The sequence below is a fragment of the Pempheris klunzingeri genome, chromosome 3 (assembly GCF_042242105.1).
Source record: "Pempheris klunzingeri isolate RE-2024b chromosome 3, fPemKlu1.hap1, whole genome shotgun sequence".
Taxonomy (NCBI): Eukaryota; Metazoa; Chordata; class Actinopteri; order Acropomatiformes; family Pempheridae; genus Pempheris; species Pempheris klunzingeri.
The window spans coordinates 18555180-18570193 of record NC_092014.1 but is presented as its reverse complement, the minus strand read 5'-3'; the positions used below and the strand labels follow the sequence as shown (position 1 = coordinate 18570193).

The 15014-nt window shown below is 40.4% G+C and overlaps 1 protein-coding gene across 4 annotated transcripts in view; it reads left to right on the top strand.

Moving 5' to 3' along the window:
• The window catches only part of helz (helicase with zinc finger), a 56058-nt gene that overhangs the window by 22165 nt on the left and 18879 nt on the right, over nucleotides 1-15014 (top strand). For all 4 annotated transcript variants that reach the window (XM_070856162.1, XM_070856161.1, XM_070856159.1 and 1 more), the window contains exons 16-21: nucleotides 727-906; nucleotides 3311-3412; nucleotides 4876-5054; nucleotides 9643-9761; nucleotides 11434-11579; nucleotides 12486-12633. In XM_070856162.1, coding sequence (XP_070712263.1) covers nucleotides 727-906; nucleotides 3311-3412; nucleotides 4876-5054; nucleotides 9643-9761; nucleotides 11434-11579; nucleotides 12486-12633 — 874 coding nt within the window. The remainder of the gene's footprint in view (nucleotides 1-726; nucleotides 907-3310; nucleotides 3413-4875; nucleotides 5055-9642; nucleotides 9762-11433; nucleotides 11580-12485; nucleotides 12634-15014) is intronic.

The following is a 15014-nucleotide window of genomic DNA, read 5'->3' as shown; positions in this document are numbered from 1 at the left end:
TTTTTGTCTGTTCTGTGCTGCCAGTGTTGTTGGGGAAGGTACCCATGCCTGTCGCCATGGATGTTTGATGAAAAAAAGAGGGAATTTGGCTTATTCATTATTTTCGCTCGAGTTGCTCTTACCACTTGTTTATGTCCAACCTATACCTTAATCAATGACAAAACGGAGACAATGACAAACAATCACATATATGAAGGAGAACAGAATAACGTTTCCACAAAGGTGCGACGGACCCTCAAAGTACGAGTATAGTTAAAGTATAGTACATGTACATATCAAAGACTAAGTGACTGATTAATGTGATTTTGTTCTACCTCCCTCTCTCCAGCCTATTGCCTTTCTTTCTCGCACTTCCTTTCCTTCCTATGCCATGTCTTTTAAGAATCTTTGCTTTTTCAGTCTCTCACATTTTATTCCCAGATATCCCACTCGCCACACCTTCTCCCTGGCAAAGCAGCCCTAATCAATTTCAGTCTGTAGTGTGAATACAATTCTTGTCATTCTGTGCAAGAATTTTTCTTTCTCACATTAGCTCTGTTTCTCTGAAGTCAATTAGATTAACAGAATATTAAAAGCTATTACATGTTTGTAAGACAATATTTTGTTTAAATTCTTTACCAAAAGCCGCGGTAAGATAACACGAAACACAACCTAATTCTGTGAGTTCATTAAAAGTTGGTCTTGTGTTTCCTCTAATAATTTTTCACGTCCTCCCTCCGCCCTCAGGCAGTGGGACGAGCAGCTGGATCCCCGTCTGAATGCCAAGCAGAAAGAGGCCATCCTGGCCATCACCACACCCGTCACTATTCAACTGCCCCCAATCCTCATCATTGGGCCCTACGGCACCGGCAAGACCTTCACCCTGGCACAGGCTGTCAAGCACATCCTCCGCCAGGACCACAGCAGGTCTGTTTGTTTGTTATCTCTTGTCTTTTGTTTCCAAAGGTCTGTTGTAGAATTTTTGACCTCTGTTAGGACCTGACCTCTGAACTACTGGGAGGCAGTTCCTTACCCTCCTTTACAACCCCAAACCCCCTTTCTCTTTAATTTCTCCTTTTTTTTTCTTGGCCATTTGTTGATATTCATTGATCTTCTCTATTTTTACAAGAACGGGATAATACTTTTAAACAAATATTGTATATCACCCTACTTGTTTTGTGTTTCTCATCATAAGAAAGTCTTTATCCAATCCAAGGCGTGGCAAAGGGTGGGGTTCTGTTATTATCAGGGATATGTTAAAATTTTGGTCAGTACAGTAATGTATCTCAAAGCTGTTTATAATAATGTTGCTTTGTCATTTGCATTGGTGTTGGAGAAAGACTGTTTGCAGTTTGTATGTAGGCACTACGCTGCCGCAAAGACATTACCAGGCAGCAGTAACCTCTGATTCAGCATCACCGCTCGCCAGCGCACATCCGGCCAGGGTAGTGGCAGAGTGGCAGCTACAATCTGGTTTTTCCTGCATGCCTCTACAACAAGTAATGTTAGACTGCCAGCATTATTAGATCTAGTTACAAGCATGCTGGAAGCTTCTTATTGGCTCACTGATTGTGAGGAGATTTACTCCTTAGACATGAAATTTGGTACTGAATGACAAAGCCTTTTTTCACACTCTCTCGTATCAAAGCAATTGGGTTTGTACCATAAAAGTATCTGAGCTTGGTACCCAACACTACTCAGTATAATGTTATACAACTCAGCAGCACTACAGTCCTCCATGTTTTAAACACAACTAAAACATTTTTTCCTGCTTTTATAGCCCTCATATTGAAAATCATTACACCATCTTGGGAATTCATTAACAACCTTGATACCAGACAAGCTTCCCTCTTTGAACTTGTAGGCCACTAACGGTTGTTGTGCTTTCGTTTGTGTTAGTTAGCGGAAATGATGGAGTGTTTTTAGGGAAGCAAAGGGAGTGTGGCAATGAGCAGGTGTATGTGTGTCTGTGTGCATAAAGCTGGCGTCAGTCAAAAAGCCTCAGATGGCAAGGAAAGTCAGTCAGAGGGCGTGCTCGAGGTGGCAGGGGGTGCCGGGCTGTGCAGTGGCTTGGGTCGTAGCTCCAGGGCAGTGACAGCCTTGGGTTTGACATTAAAAGTTGAAGAAAAGACTGAGATAGGGTTAGGGTGTGTGCGCGTGCGTGCTTGTACTGTGTGCATGTATACTTAGGAATGTTCATGTTCCATCACTTGAGGGCAAAGAGTGCTGGTCATTCGGACGAATTTGTTTCATTTGTGGTCCATGCACACGGTTAGTTTGATTATCAACACATTTCCTGAGCTGGAATGGATGTTCATGCAAACCATAATCTGGTCAATCAAGTTATGTCACTTCAGTGTGCCACACAGTGTTTTGTAACAAGAAAACATGGCAAGATTTTCCTGCATTGGCATTTTTCATCATTAGTTAGCTCCCTCACTGTGTGCAGATACCCCCAGGAAATTCTGCAATATGTTGTGGTAGAAGCAAGGCAATGTAGCACAAGTACATAAATTGCTCCTCTGTCTTTATGAAAAATGAATGCAATACCTCGGACAGTGTCCCCTGCACAGAAGCTAACATTTTGTGTTTTAATAAGGGAGAGAGGGTTGTATATAATGTAAAAGAAAAATTGGCCTTTGAAAAATGTGTAGCAATGTAATATTCATTACTCATTTCACTCTGAATACATTTAATATTCCATCTTAAGGATGAATTATAGATATTTTAAAAGCTAAGACAAGGGGAACTGACCCCTCTGGACTCGTGCTGCCTGCTCGTCACACTGTTACAATGATGGATTGCAATGATGAAGACTTTGACTGTATTTGCTGTTATAACTGTTAATCTACATGGTGTGGAATAAATAGAAATATAATTTGTTTCCTTTACAGATTATGTTTGATAGTATGTACGTGTATGTATACGTAAGTGTAAGTATGTTGAGCAACGGGGCATTTTTTTATGAATTCATTTTGATCAGCCTCATGAGAGATTAATATTTGGTTCAAAGCTTTTAGCAAAATGAAATAGATTGATGGGATGATAGACCTTATCGTTCAAATGCTTTGTCTCTGAAGAGAAGCCATTTATGATAAAAAATCAAAACCCTGAAGTACAGCTTGACATTTGAAAGAACCATTTATATTCCAGTCATACAAATTAAATAGAAAGAAATGGATGTCAAGGGTCAGTTCACCCCAAACAACGACAACAAATGTCCACACTTTTGCCTCTATGTGCCATTGTTTTGTGATCTCTTCCACTGAAGATTGCAGCAACAGTGTTCCACGCTTTGTGTCTGACATTTTTTTCTCTTTTGTCTCTACAGGGTCCTGATCTGCACTCACTCCAACAGTGCGGCTGACCTTTACATTAAGGACTACCTTCATCCTTATGTTGAAGCAGGCAATCCACATGCCAGACCTCTCAGGTATGGAAGCACACTTGCTTCAAGAAACCGTGATGGCTAAGGGCAGAAACATGCTTCATCTGCTTTATGTATGCACGCATACTGTGCACAACAGTTAAAATATGCATTAGTGTCCTAAAGGAAACATTACACCTATACAGGTCAGTTGAGTGAATTGATATACCAGAGAACATATTTTGTATCAGTGTTTGGCTCAGACTTTGAATGCGAAAAAGATATTCTACTTCCTCAATTGCTGGTATTACACATTAACTCCCATTCAGTTACGTCTTTTGTATTCAGTGGCTGTAGAGTGTGTGACGGTTGAGATGATTCTAGCCTGAGAGCATCTGTGTGGTACTCACTCATCTATACATCAACTGGATTACCATTATTGGAAAGCCTGCAGTCCAAATAATACATCCATATTATACAGAGATAGTTGAGTGGCTGGGTTGTTTTCGCCCCACAGGAGCGATGGGCAGACATTTGCAGACTTTGGAGAACTCTTCTGCTGTTAGAACTCCACCTGGAGGCAACAAACACACACTCTCACGTATACACATAGCTTCCTTACACTGCATCAGTGACTTCTAATCACATTTCGGCAACCCCAGAGGTCACACAGGAAGGAAGGCAATGTCTGCCTTGAGCAACCAGGGCCGTGTGTGTGTGTGTGTGCGCGTGTGTGTGTGCGTGTGCGTGCAAAAGCCTAGGGACCATATGGGCAATCAAATGACTTGTCTCACAAGAGTGGGCAGTCTGATTTCAATGGATTCCAGTGTGATTTCCTACATAATCACTGTAGTAACCTCTCTTATCTTCCCTTGTCTCCTTCGGGATAAGTGGACTCAGTCAAGAATAAAGACCTTTTATGAATATTTAGGACCTCAGTACAGAAAGGGACTGACCAACATCTCCAGAAAGCAATCTGTAAGAACTTCTCACGAAGCCAAGCACATTTTTCCTCTTTACACCTTGAAGGAGAAAGAGTCCACCTTTTAGTAAAATAGTTCATGCAATTATTTGTTAAAATGAAACTTTTCATTATACTGAAATGCTTTTGATGCTTTTCTTGTCCCTCTAAAATGTTAAATACTTACTAGCTTACCTTGTGAGAAGTGAAACAGAAAAGCATACAAGATGTAAATGTGAGAATATGTTTTAAAAATATTTTAAAACCACCGCACCATGCAGCTACAAGTCCTGTTGCACCTTCAATAAATGACAGTAATTCTGGGAAATGTAGGAAACATAGAAAGCAGGTTCTGGGAGGCTTTGCAGATCAAATATTCTTTCACGCAATGACCTAATGGATTGAAAGAATTTAACAATGTATGTGAATCAAAACTAGCACTCAGTGTTTATTCCATTCATCATAAAGATTTATACACCCAAACAAGATGCAAAGGTGGTCAAATATCAGACACATTGGGTTGTATCTCTCCTGATGTTCCTCCTTTCGTCTCTCTCTCTCTCTCCAGGGTATACTTCAGGAACCGCTGGGTGAAGACAGTTCATCCAGTGGTCCAGCAGTACTGTCTCATCTCTGGCACACAGGTCACTTTCCAGATGCCCACAAGGGAGGACATCCTCAGGCACCGCGTGGTGGTGGTCACCCTCAGCACCTCCCAGTACCTCTGCCAGCTTGACTTGGAGCCCGGTGAGTCATGTCAAAAGTTTCAAATAATGTTGTGGTGGACAACCATTGTCAGCAGCAACTTTCATTTTCTTTGCCAATTCAACCTGATGATACACGGAGTTCAGGCTTGGCGTGCATTAGCAGGTGCAGGTGGATCAAACATTTTACACCAGATGGTTCTTTAAATGTCTGTGGTGTCAGTGGTCAGAATCATCTAAATATCATCAAGGGAGAGGGATAATTGGAACACCATTTGCATTCCTAAAAGGACATTTGAAGAATGAACAAAGGCTTACAGGGCCTGTCAAAAGACCCATACTTTATCAATCACACACGCAGAGTACCCCAGTGACTAAAAGTCTGTAATAATATTGCAAAGCTTATCATTTATAACTCTTTTGTATCAGAGAGGGATTGATGTGCAATCTCATATTTCTGCTTCTATGTGTATTCGGTTGACAAAATACACCTTTCAGTACAATATAGTCCAACACAGTGATAGTCGACTATTATTGTTATCAATACATAACCAAAGTAGTATTCTCAACAACAGGTGAACAATTTAATTACGGTAGTATTAATATAGGTCTATAATATCACACTATTGAACATTAAAGTTTTCTCTATATAAGTATGTAGATTTACATACATGGTTTTCAAAAGATTGTAACTACATGCAGACACAGCTCAGTGCATTCAGTCTCCTCTTCTTTGGTCATCCCCAGTGACTCAGATATCCGGTGTTGGCAGGAGCCCACCATTTAGAGACGGATGGAACTCATTTAAGTTGTGTAAAAGACACGGAAAACAAACCAGTTTGTCATTGCAGGCTAATAACCGTCTCTAATGTGTCAGCAGAGGGGGCTTTGTCTGTTGCTTGGGAACACCATCTGCCTGTTTCTAATGTACTTTACATCATTAGCCCTCCTCCCCACGTTCCATCTCTCCTGCTCTCCTGGTGTTCGACGGTGATGAAAAAGCGCCAGGAAACGAGGCCATTGGGAGCCAGCGAGTCTACTAAGTAGCGATAACAAATCTCCCAGCCCAAAGCAGAGAAGCACATAAAAAGATAGCTACACTATTATCTGTTATATGCCTGGTTTGTTGATTTTTACTCTTTCTTTGTTGCTCATGTATGGGATCTAACGTGAAAACTTACCACGTGTAGTTTGGTGTGTCTGTGTATGAAGTTTCTTTTGCTTGCTGTTGGTAGTCATGCACGCAGCGTACTTTCAGCTTTAGGTGGACTGCCTGTAGACCGCATAAGTAAAAAAACAACAACAAATGCAGTCGCACACTCAGTTCATGATGTTTACTCACCAACTGCAAAACTGTCATTCATTTATAATTTTTCTAGTCGCAGTCTTGATTTTATGCTTCTGTCGTAACTGACGAAAGCACAGGGAAAACTCTATATTCATGAATGAAGTTCAGCTCTAAGGGAGATATGGACAGTTAGAGTGTAACTGTTGGTCTACTACCCTGCCAGCTGCTGGTCAGGATCAACTGCATCCCTGTAATAAGGCAGTCGCAGGGCAATAGTACAACTATCTATAATAAATGTCGCATTTATTCATTTGATTATATTTCTTTAGCACACAAGGAAATTAAAGTTGTCAGCTTTTCTGATTTACCACCCTAGAAAGGAATTCCTGTAAATGAGCCATCTTGAAGGTGGTGGAGAGACTTGGACTTCTAAAGATGATGCTGTATTTTCCTTTTTAGCGGATGGGTGCTGGGACTCAGGTGAATATTGATCTGTTTTGAGGCTACTGAGTCTTGCAGCCTGCTGATAAAGGTTCAAGACTGTAGCTCATACTGGCGTCAATAAGGGAATTGTTATCTGAAATTAAGTTGGCAGGTACCAGAACACATCCAAGAACAATTTTAAAGACTCTGCTGCTGCTCAGAGTAGGGCTGGGAAATTATTTTTGTGAGGGTATGACAACATAAAAAGACCCTGACAAAGCTTTCAAACCTGATCTTTACTAGCTTCTTTTACAGGGTAGAGTTATCTGCATTGGCCCTTTTTCACTCCCAGATCACAGATTTTTCAAGTGACTTTTACAGTGTGAGAAGGGTAGAAAGAGACTGTGTGAAAGGGAGAAAGTGAGAGACTGGGTGTGAGAGGTGAAGGAGCTGCCATTTATTATTAAACAGCTATCTTTCCTCCAAATCACTTCAGCAACATAGTGCCTCCGATCCCTTTCACCTCTGCTTATTATCCCTCCTTCCCCCTTTCTTTTACCACAGTTATTTCCAAATTCAGACACCATTACTAGCCCAGTGATCGATAGCAGCTACATAAATGTAATCTGGACCTCTGGTTTAGAGATAGGTTCCCCAAGGCATGCAGCCATACCCCAGGTGAGACATTAAACCATTAAAAATGTTCCTTCATGTCTGCCTCTCTGTCTACTTGGTACTCAAAGACCATCTCTGCCTCCTGCTTGCCTGCCTACTTATCTCTACTTCCCTGCCTGGGGAAACATTCCCATTTGTAATGACCCATGTACATCATTTGTGAGCATTATTTGGCTCTCTTGCGTATTCATGTGGATTGAAGTGAAATAGCAAGTAGGACTCCTGTTGACTACAATTTATAGGGGAGGGGTCAACAAAAGTGTCCGGCCTCAATAATTCACTATGTGATAAAAGGGTAGCACATCTACATGACTTCATGTCCCTTTGGCTGCATTGTTGAGCAAGTAATATTCCATGCAGTGATGGAAAAAACGAGGAACAAATAAATAGAGCAGACCAGGCTTTAACAGTATTGTTTGAAATGATTTTCCCACCTATATTTTATTGCTTTTAACATAGTGAGTCACTGTTCATTTTGGATGTTCATTCAACCTGCAGATATTACTGGAGTGCATAATTTTATGCATAATGCACCCTCCCCCCTTTGGAATAAGTGTGACATCTAGCAATCTCTCTCTATCATCTGACAAATCATACTTTTGGAAGCGATAATAACATTAGGAAAAGGAATCTAACAATGATTCCCTATCTTATTCCATGTTCTTGTCAGGCTCTCAGGAGATGCACAGGTGGAAAAAATGATCTTGTTTGGTACGTCACTTTACATCTCTTAAAGGCCATTTCTCACTTCATAAGCTCTAATAGAACCCAATTATGCACATTCTGCAAATCTGCACACAGAAACATGGGCCATTGTATTACAGAGCGTTTGCCTTTTTATCAGCACCACAGTGGGGGAGCAGTGCTAACATTTCTTTCAGTGAGGTGCACACACAGTTCAGAGAGAACACTGGTTTGAGGCTTTATAGTTGTTGGGGGAAAAATCAATATGTTTTGCAGGCATTTGTTCACAGGCAGATACAGAATGAATGTTGCCTCAAGTCAAACTGCTCCACCTCTTTTCTTGCTGGCTCATGTTTCTGTTGTTTGTTTACTTTTTGACAGTCCCCAACTTTATTTTATTATTTTCAACTGTCACATTTCATATCTGTATATACTTTCCTGTGGAAATGGTGTTTGGGCTTCAGAGGCTGTGTGCTGGTTGTTATTCAGCCTCCCTCTTCCCCGCTCCCCGCTCCAGCAGTCATTTGCCATGCCGTTTCATCCCCTCCCCTCATACTGCCGAGCACCGTTTGAGCTTTTTAAATCAGGGTTAGGCTACTGTTCAATCCCTTTCCAAACGTCCACAAAACCCTGCATTTGGTTTGCAGGGCTGGTTAAAAGAAGGAGAAGAAAAAGTGTCTGAGAGGATGGCACATTAGAGACAGTTACAGGGTTTTAATGCTTTTAATGAACAAAATTTTAGTTCATCAATGTGCCAATATAACAATGGTAAAAATGTCGACATTACAAAGTCTGATCATTTGTAAGGATCATCTGATTCACCTAGCTTCTCTGGACTCTGATGTAATTAATTTTGACACTTCTACTCAACATAGAAACATTTTCTATATGAATTGCTAAATAATTTCTTTCTAAATCATAACCATAATTAGCCATGCATAAGGTACATATAAGCAGTACCCTGTCAAATGGTTTCTGAGGTTTTGCTACTGCTGGATTTCAACACAGAATATCGCTGGTTACAGGGGACACAGATTTTAATAGATTTGAATCCAAGATGCTCCCTAACATTTCCCTTACAGAACCTGAAAGCACCATTGTTGCTAAGAAGATATAGTTTGGATCATAGGGAGGCTCTGTTGTCTTTACCACGAAAAGCTATGATGAAGTGAGATACTCACAGCGTGGGTCCATGATAAATAGCTCACGTAGTCATATCTGTTCACTATGGGAACCATTGTTTCAAGCATCAATGTCAAAATTGCCGAATCATATATTGAATTATATTCATTCTAGAAGAAACACTATAAAACTCATATTGCTTGTAGTGTCTGTATTTTACTTTTGATTCAGCCAAGTATCACATACTGTACTGTTCCAATACTTGAGATGGGTTATAGATCTTTTTGGCCTATTTTTGGTGCATTTTTGTAATATTCTTCAGTAAAGTTTGGTATAAAACAAAAAAGGTTCCCATTTATGATTATGAAGTGTGCAGTACAACAATATATATTGCGTAGGTACAGTTAAGTAAATTGACGTGTCCCATCTGTTTTGGCAGGGTTGTTCACCCATATCCTATTGGATGAAGCGGCCCAGGCCATGGAGTGTGAAACCATCATGCCTTTTGCTCTAGCTAGCAAGAACACCCGCATCGTGCTGGCTGGAGACCATATGCAGGTAAGAACAAGAGTTTAACAATAAGTGCAGTTAGAAAACATATGGTTTAATTTTGACTTGTTCAGCTTATTCGTGAATTACTGAATTCATAAATACGAATACTCATCATAGGGTCTTGAGTTCATTCTCTCACATGTTTGAAGACTTTTCTTTGTACCCTAAAATGAATAGAATACTAAGAACAGCTGCAGAAAGTAGCTGTGACATCAAGTAGAAGTAATAACTCCATTTGCACTTTGCTGTGGATTAGACTCCACTCCTCCCTACTTCAAGTACAAAAGACCAGACAGCAGCGACTGTAGAGCTGTGGTTCGGGAGACCACTTCAGCCAAAGATAACATAAATATAAACTCACATCATTCAAGCTTTCGAAGCCAACACAGGGAATTAAAGCCTTATTTTCTCCTCTTGTGGTGTTAGACAGTGCATAGGATTACCAGTTTGCAGTGGATGAAGACAAGGCAGGAGTCTACCATGCAATAGTTGCTGTAATTACTTGATCTCTCTCTCTGCTATTTCTCCGAGCCAAGAAAAACAGATTTAAAACACAATGTCCACCTGTGTATACATCTGTCTTTCTCAATCACTTTGCCTCATGCTTTTCTCCTTCCACCCTTCTATCCTATACAGCAGCTTAGTCTCCAAGGACGGAACGTAGTACAAGGAAGGATGTTGCCCTTTATATATTTCTCAGCCCACCCCCACGTCTGCTCTACCTCCTCCATTCAGCAGTGGAGGAGCCAGCTAAATAGTCAATGAAGGCTAAGACCTCTATTGAGTGTTTTCTTATTGGCTGTGTGGGGCCTTATTAAAGCTAGCTGATCCTCTTTCACTGTCACACTTAAATTAAGATTCAAACTTTAAGATAGATTGCTGTTAGTTGCACATGGTCAAAGGGGAGTGAAAATGAATACACGCCAGAAGGAAGAGCTTGCAAGTCACAAGGGGAGAAAGAACTTGCGTATCTGAAGCTCCTTAAAACAAGAACACTTCTTAAGACAAAATTGCAACCAGGCCAGATGTGATAACATCCTGTCTTCCTGATTGCCCTTTAAAAAAACGTTCAAGGAACTATGGAGCCAAAAGGACTCAAACTCAGAAACTAAACTGAAATCTAATACACCCCTATGTGCATTTCCACCTCATCTGAAGAACTGTAAAAAATTTTTTAAAGATTAGGCATTAAGATGTACACAAGTTGAGGAAGGGGTTGTATTCTACCATTCAGTCAAAGTGGCTGGCATGTCTGGGAAATAGATTTGGAGAGTATATGAGATTGCCAGCACATGGCATTCCCGTAGACATGACGTGCCAAGCTCCTTAATATGCCATGGACTGCCAAATGACTTTTTATTTCAAGCACTAAATGTGATTTCATTTGATTAACATGACTTCAACCAGAGTAGAAAAAAGTAATTGACTAATTTGCCATGTGCTTAAACCATGTATGGTACATGGTTTGACACTGCTATGTTAGACTTAAAACAGATTTAGTTTACCAAATTCAAATTCATAGTTGATTTATAGAAAGGAAAAACAACGATATGAGAGATATGGTAAACTACCTTTGTCATGCTTTGAAACTAACTTTGTTCTCCTCCTCTCCGTCCCTGGCCTTTTCTCTCTCTCTCTCTCTCTCTCTCTCTTCATTCTGTGTCCCCTCGACTTGCAGCTGAGTCCGTTTGTGTACAGCGAGTTTGCTCGGGAGCGTAACCTGCATGTGTCACTGCTGGACCGACTGTATGAGCATTACCCCCCTGAATACCCCTGTCGCATCCTCCTGTGCGAGAACTACCGCTCCCATGAAGCTATCATCAAGTAGGTGTGAGCCCTCAACACTGCCTTGTGTCAAAGTGGTGGGTGGAGAGGCTGAGGAGGTGGAGGAAATGTGTGAGAAGAGGGGGTGGGACGAAAGGGTCAGGAAGGGAATAACTGACAAACTTTAGTTGTCCAGAGAAAAGATGGGAGTCACTTGGGCGGTGGTGGGACTGATTATAGCTCTTTGACAAAACAACAGGAGGGGCTGTACGGGTTTAAGATTAAATATGAATTAAGAACTTCACTTTAAATGGCCATTAGACATGATGGAAGATTTATACTCTTAAAAGCCACTTTTCTTCTCTATCTTGATACTTATGAGGTTAACAGATGCAGCTGCACTTACTGTATTTGACTAATCAGTACAGTGCATTGCTGGGCCGAATTTCTTTGTGGTGCAGCAAAAGAAGAGCACACACACACACACACACACACACACACACACACACACACACACACACACACACAAATAAAAAAAACCGACACCCACAGCAGCACATTTTTACATTTTTAGAGCATCTATTTGAATTTGTTCTCATGCTGATGCTGTTTTTGTCATTGGACACAGCACATTCACTCTTCAAACCACAGATCTTTTGACAGCTCTGTCATTACAAACCCATGCTTTGTGGACAAGGGCTGTTCATACCTACAAAATTTCACTTCAAATTTTGATACCAGACATTCCCAAAATCTCAAATATGACAGGTTGTGTTACAGGTGAGTGTGTATAAATGGTGTACAGGACATAGAATTGCTGAGCCCTAAAACACAATCCTAAATTTATTTCTGACAAATTCTTGTACAAACATACTCCATTCTCATTGACATACTGCATCTTGCACTTGTCTCCTTCTCTTTTTGTTTTCCTTTTGTCTTACCCTTTCTTCCTCTTTTTTCCAACAGCTACACATCAGAATTATTTTATGATGGGAAGTTAATGGCAAGTGGGAAGCAGCCCTCCCATAAGGACTTCTACCCTCTGACCTTCTTCACAGCCAGAGGAGAAGATGTCCAGGAGAAGAATAGCACTGCCTACTACAACAATGCTGAGGTATGGGTTAGAATGATATTCCAAATGTACACATAGGAAGTTATGTATGATTGTTACCTAGCTCTCCTAAGGTAAACAAACACACATCTTTTGAGGGCAAACAAGGTAGAAAAGTAACCACCATTGGTAGTTTTGTACTCACCATGCTTGAAAGTAAATGTTACATTTGGAAATAAATGAATAGAAAATCATAATTGATAAAAATCCAATTACCAGCATCATACATTGGCTGATTTCAATTTAAAACAGAGATGTTGTGAGACGCGTCCCACTCGCTCATTGCCCCCCCTTGTGCCCCCAGCATCATGCATTGTAAAACAGTCGGAAACACAGCTAGATAACACCAGTATCTTAGTTTAGCACGTTTTGCTTTAATACAGCATTTTCCTGTCCTGTGCCATAGCACCGGTGAACTCATTAATATTATAAAGAATTAATCAAATCAATCAATCCTCTGTGGTTACTACTGATCTCCTAAATGTGAAGAACTAAACTATGATACAAAATAGTTGTGCTCCCTCTCTCTGGGAAGGGGAAGGCTACGAAAGCTTAAACATGATCAATGTGAGGTAAATTAACGTGTGCTGCTCTGGCACATTGATTTGGTTTTGTTTAAATAATTGATGGCAATATATGGACTATATATCTATTTTGAAATAAGCACAGGCTATAACGTTATGAAAAGGGCCAAATTGCAGCAACTGTATTAAAGGTGCAGAATGTAGAATTTATTTGCATCTAGCAATGAGGTTACACATTGCAGCCAACTGAAAACCCACTCACCTGACTCCTCCCCTAGGAGAAGCTATGGTGGCCTTCATGTAAATAAGTATCATCCTCGATTTGTGAAATATTGGGGCTCTCAAACTTCTCAAATCAAACACCAGCAACCACGTATTCCTAATGCTGGTTAGTAAGTTTAATGAATATTTGCGTGAAATAGATTCTTTTTTTTAAGCTTTATAACTTCTGTATTAAGCAATGTTGTTCGGCTGTAGACTCCTGTTTGATATAACTAATTCAGGGATTTGATTATAATGGGCTTTAATTTGTAATTCAGTTGACTTTTGTTGACTGAAGTAAAAGCAGAATGAAGACTGATCTGCGCTGTTTATTTCGCCCCATCACATAAATTGGAACACCCACTGTTTTAATAATCATAATTGAAGATGAAACCCATAAACTTAATTAAGAGCTACAGTTGACACCCATGATGCATGATTCACTGACAGCCCTAACCTTTGATTAGTTCCTCTCTAGACTCACTTAGCTGTGGTCATTTGCTGTCTGACCGCTGACATGTTCCATCCAATTAAACCATGGATGCTTCTTAATTTTGCTCCCAAACTGTCAGCAATGCCAAGTGAATTACCTCCTGTCTCTTTGATACAGCACCCATGTCAAACCATTAACAACATTATCATAATCTTCCCAAATCAAAATGTTTTAAAAAAGCACGCCTGTTTGTTTTTCTGCAAGTGTCTTTGAAGGGCTTAGTTTCAAGTGGAAGACAATATTTTCATGACAGTTCAAAGCCTCTGGCGGTATGCCGAAGATCTGAGCAGGGCAGGAATTGAGGAACTGCTCACAAAACAAAATAACAATAGGTATTCAAAATACCCCCTGTGAAGCCCCGTAGGAAGGTCTTGAAATTAAGTGACAGTGTGATTGTGCCACATTTGTTCTTAAATAGAAGTGATAACATTAGTAACTAGGTGGAGCTGATGTACTATTTTTGTTATATTTGTTCAATTTCAAAGAAGCTATTGAATAGGGTACAAAGTCATCACTTGCACAGAAGCTCATACGGTTCAATTTGTCAATTCAACTCTATCACAGATTATAAATCTCTAGATGTTTCAGTTAGTCGACCCAGAGAGCCAGCCTGGCAGGTCTTTTAGAATCATGTACAGGTGTGATATTAAGTCTATTTATCAGCAAACCAAAACTTTTTCTCTCAGTGGTTTCACAACACGTCCTCTTTCATTAAGCCATACCTTCCTATGTTATCAGTGGATTTTGATATCCCATGCTACACCATAATGAGTTTTCATTGTAAAACTCATAACTTTTGCAAAATGTATGCCTAACGTCAGCAATACTAATTTTCAAACCTCTAAAATGAAGAAGGCTGCTGACTCCGTTCTAATTGAGAAAACTGTTTCAGTCTGGATGAGCGGAAACCGAGACAATTGGAAACTGACACAAATCCCCAGGTTCACCTCCTGATTAGTTTTTATCAGTCCTTCCCTATACTGCTTTCACTAACGGTTCCACCTTGCCGTCAGTCCAAGCAAAGCAATCTCTGGCTTTACTATCCAAGCATCCAACCAGAGTTGACAATCTGCTTCCTGTTTACACTGGCACTGGTTTACAAAGGT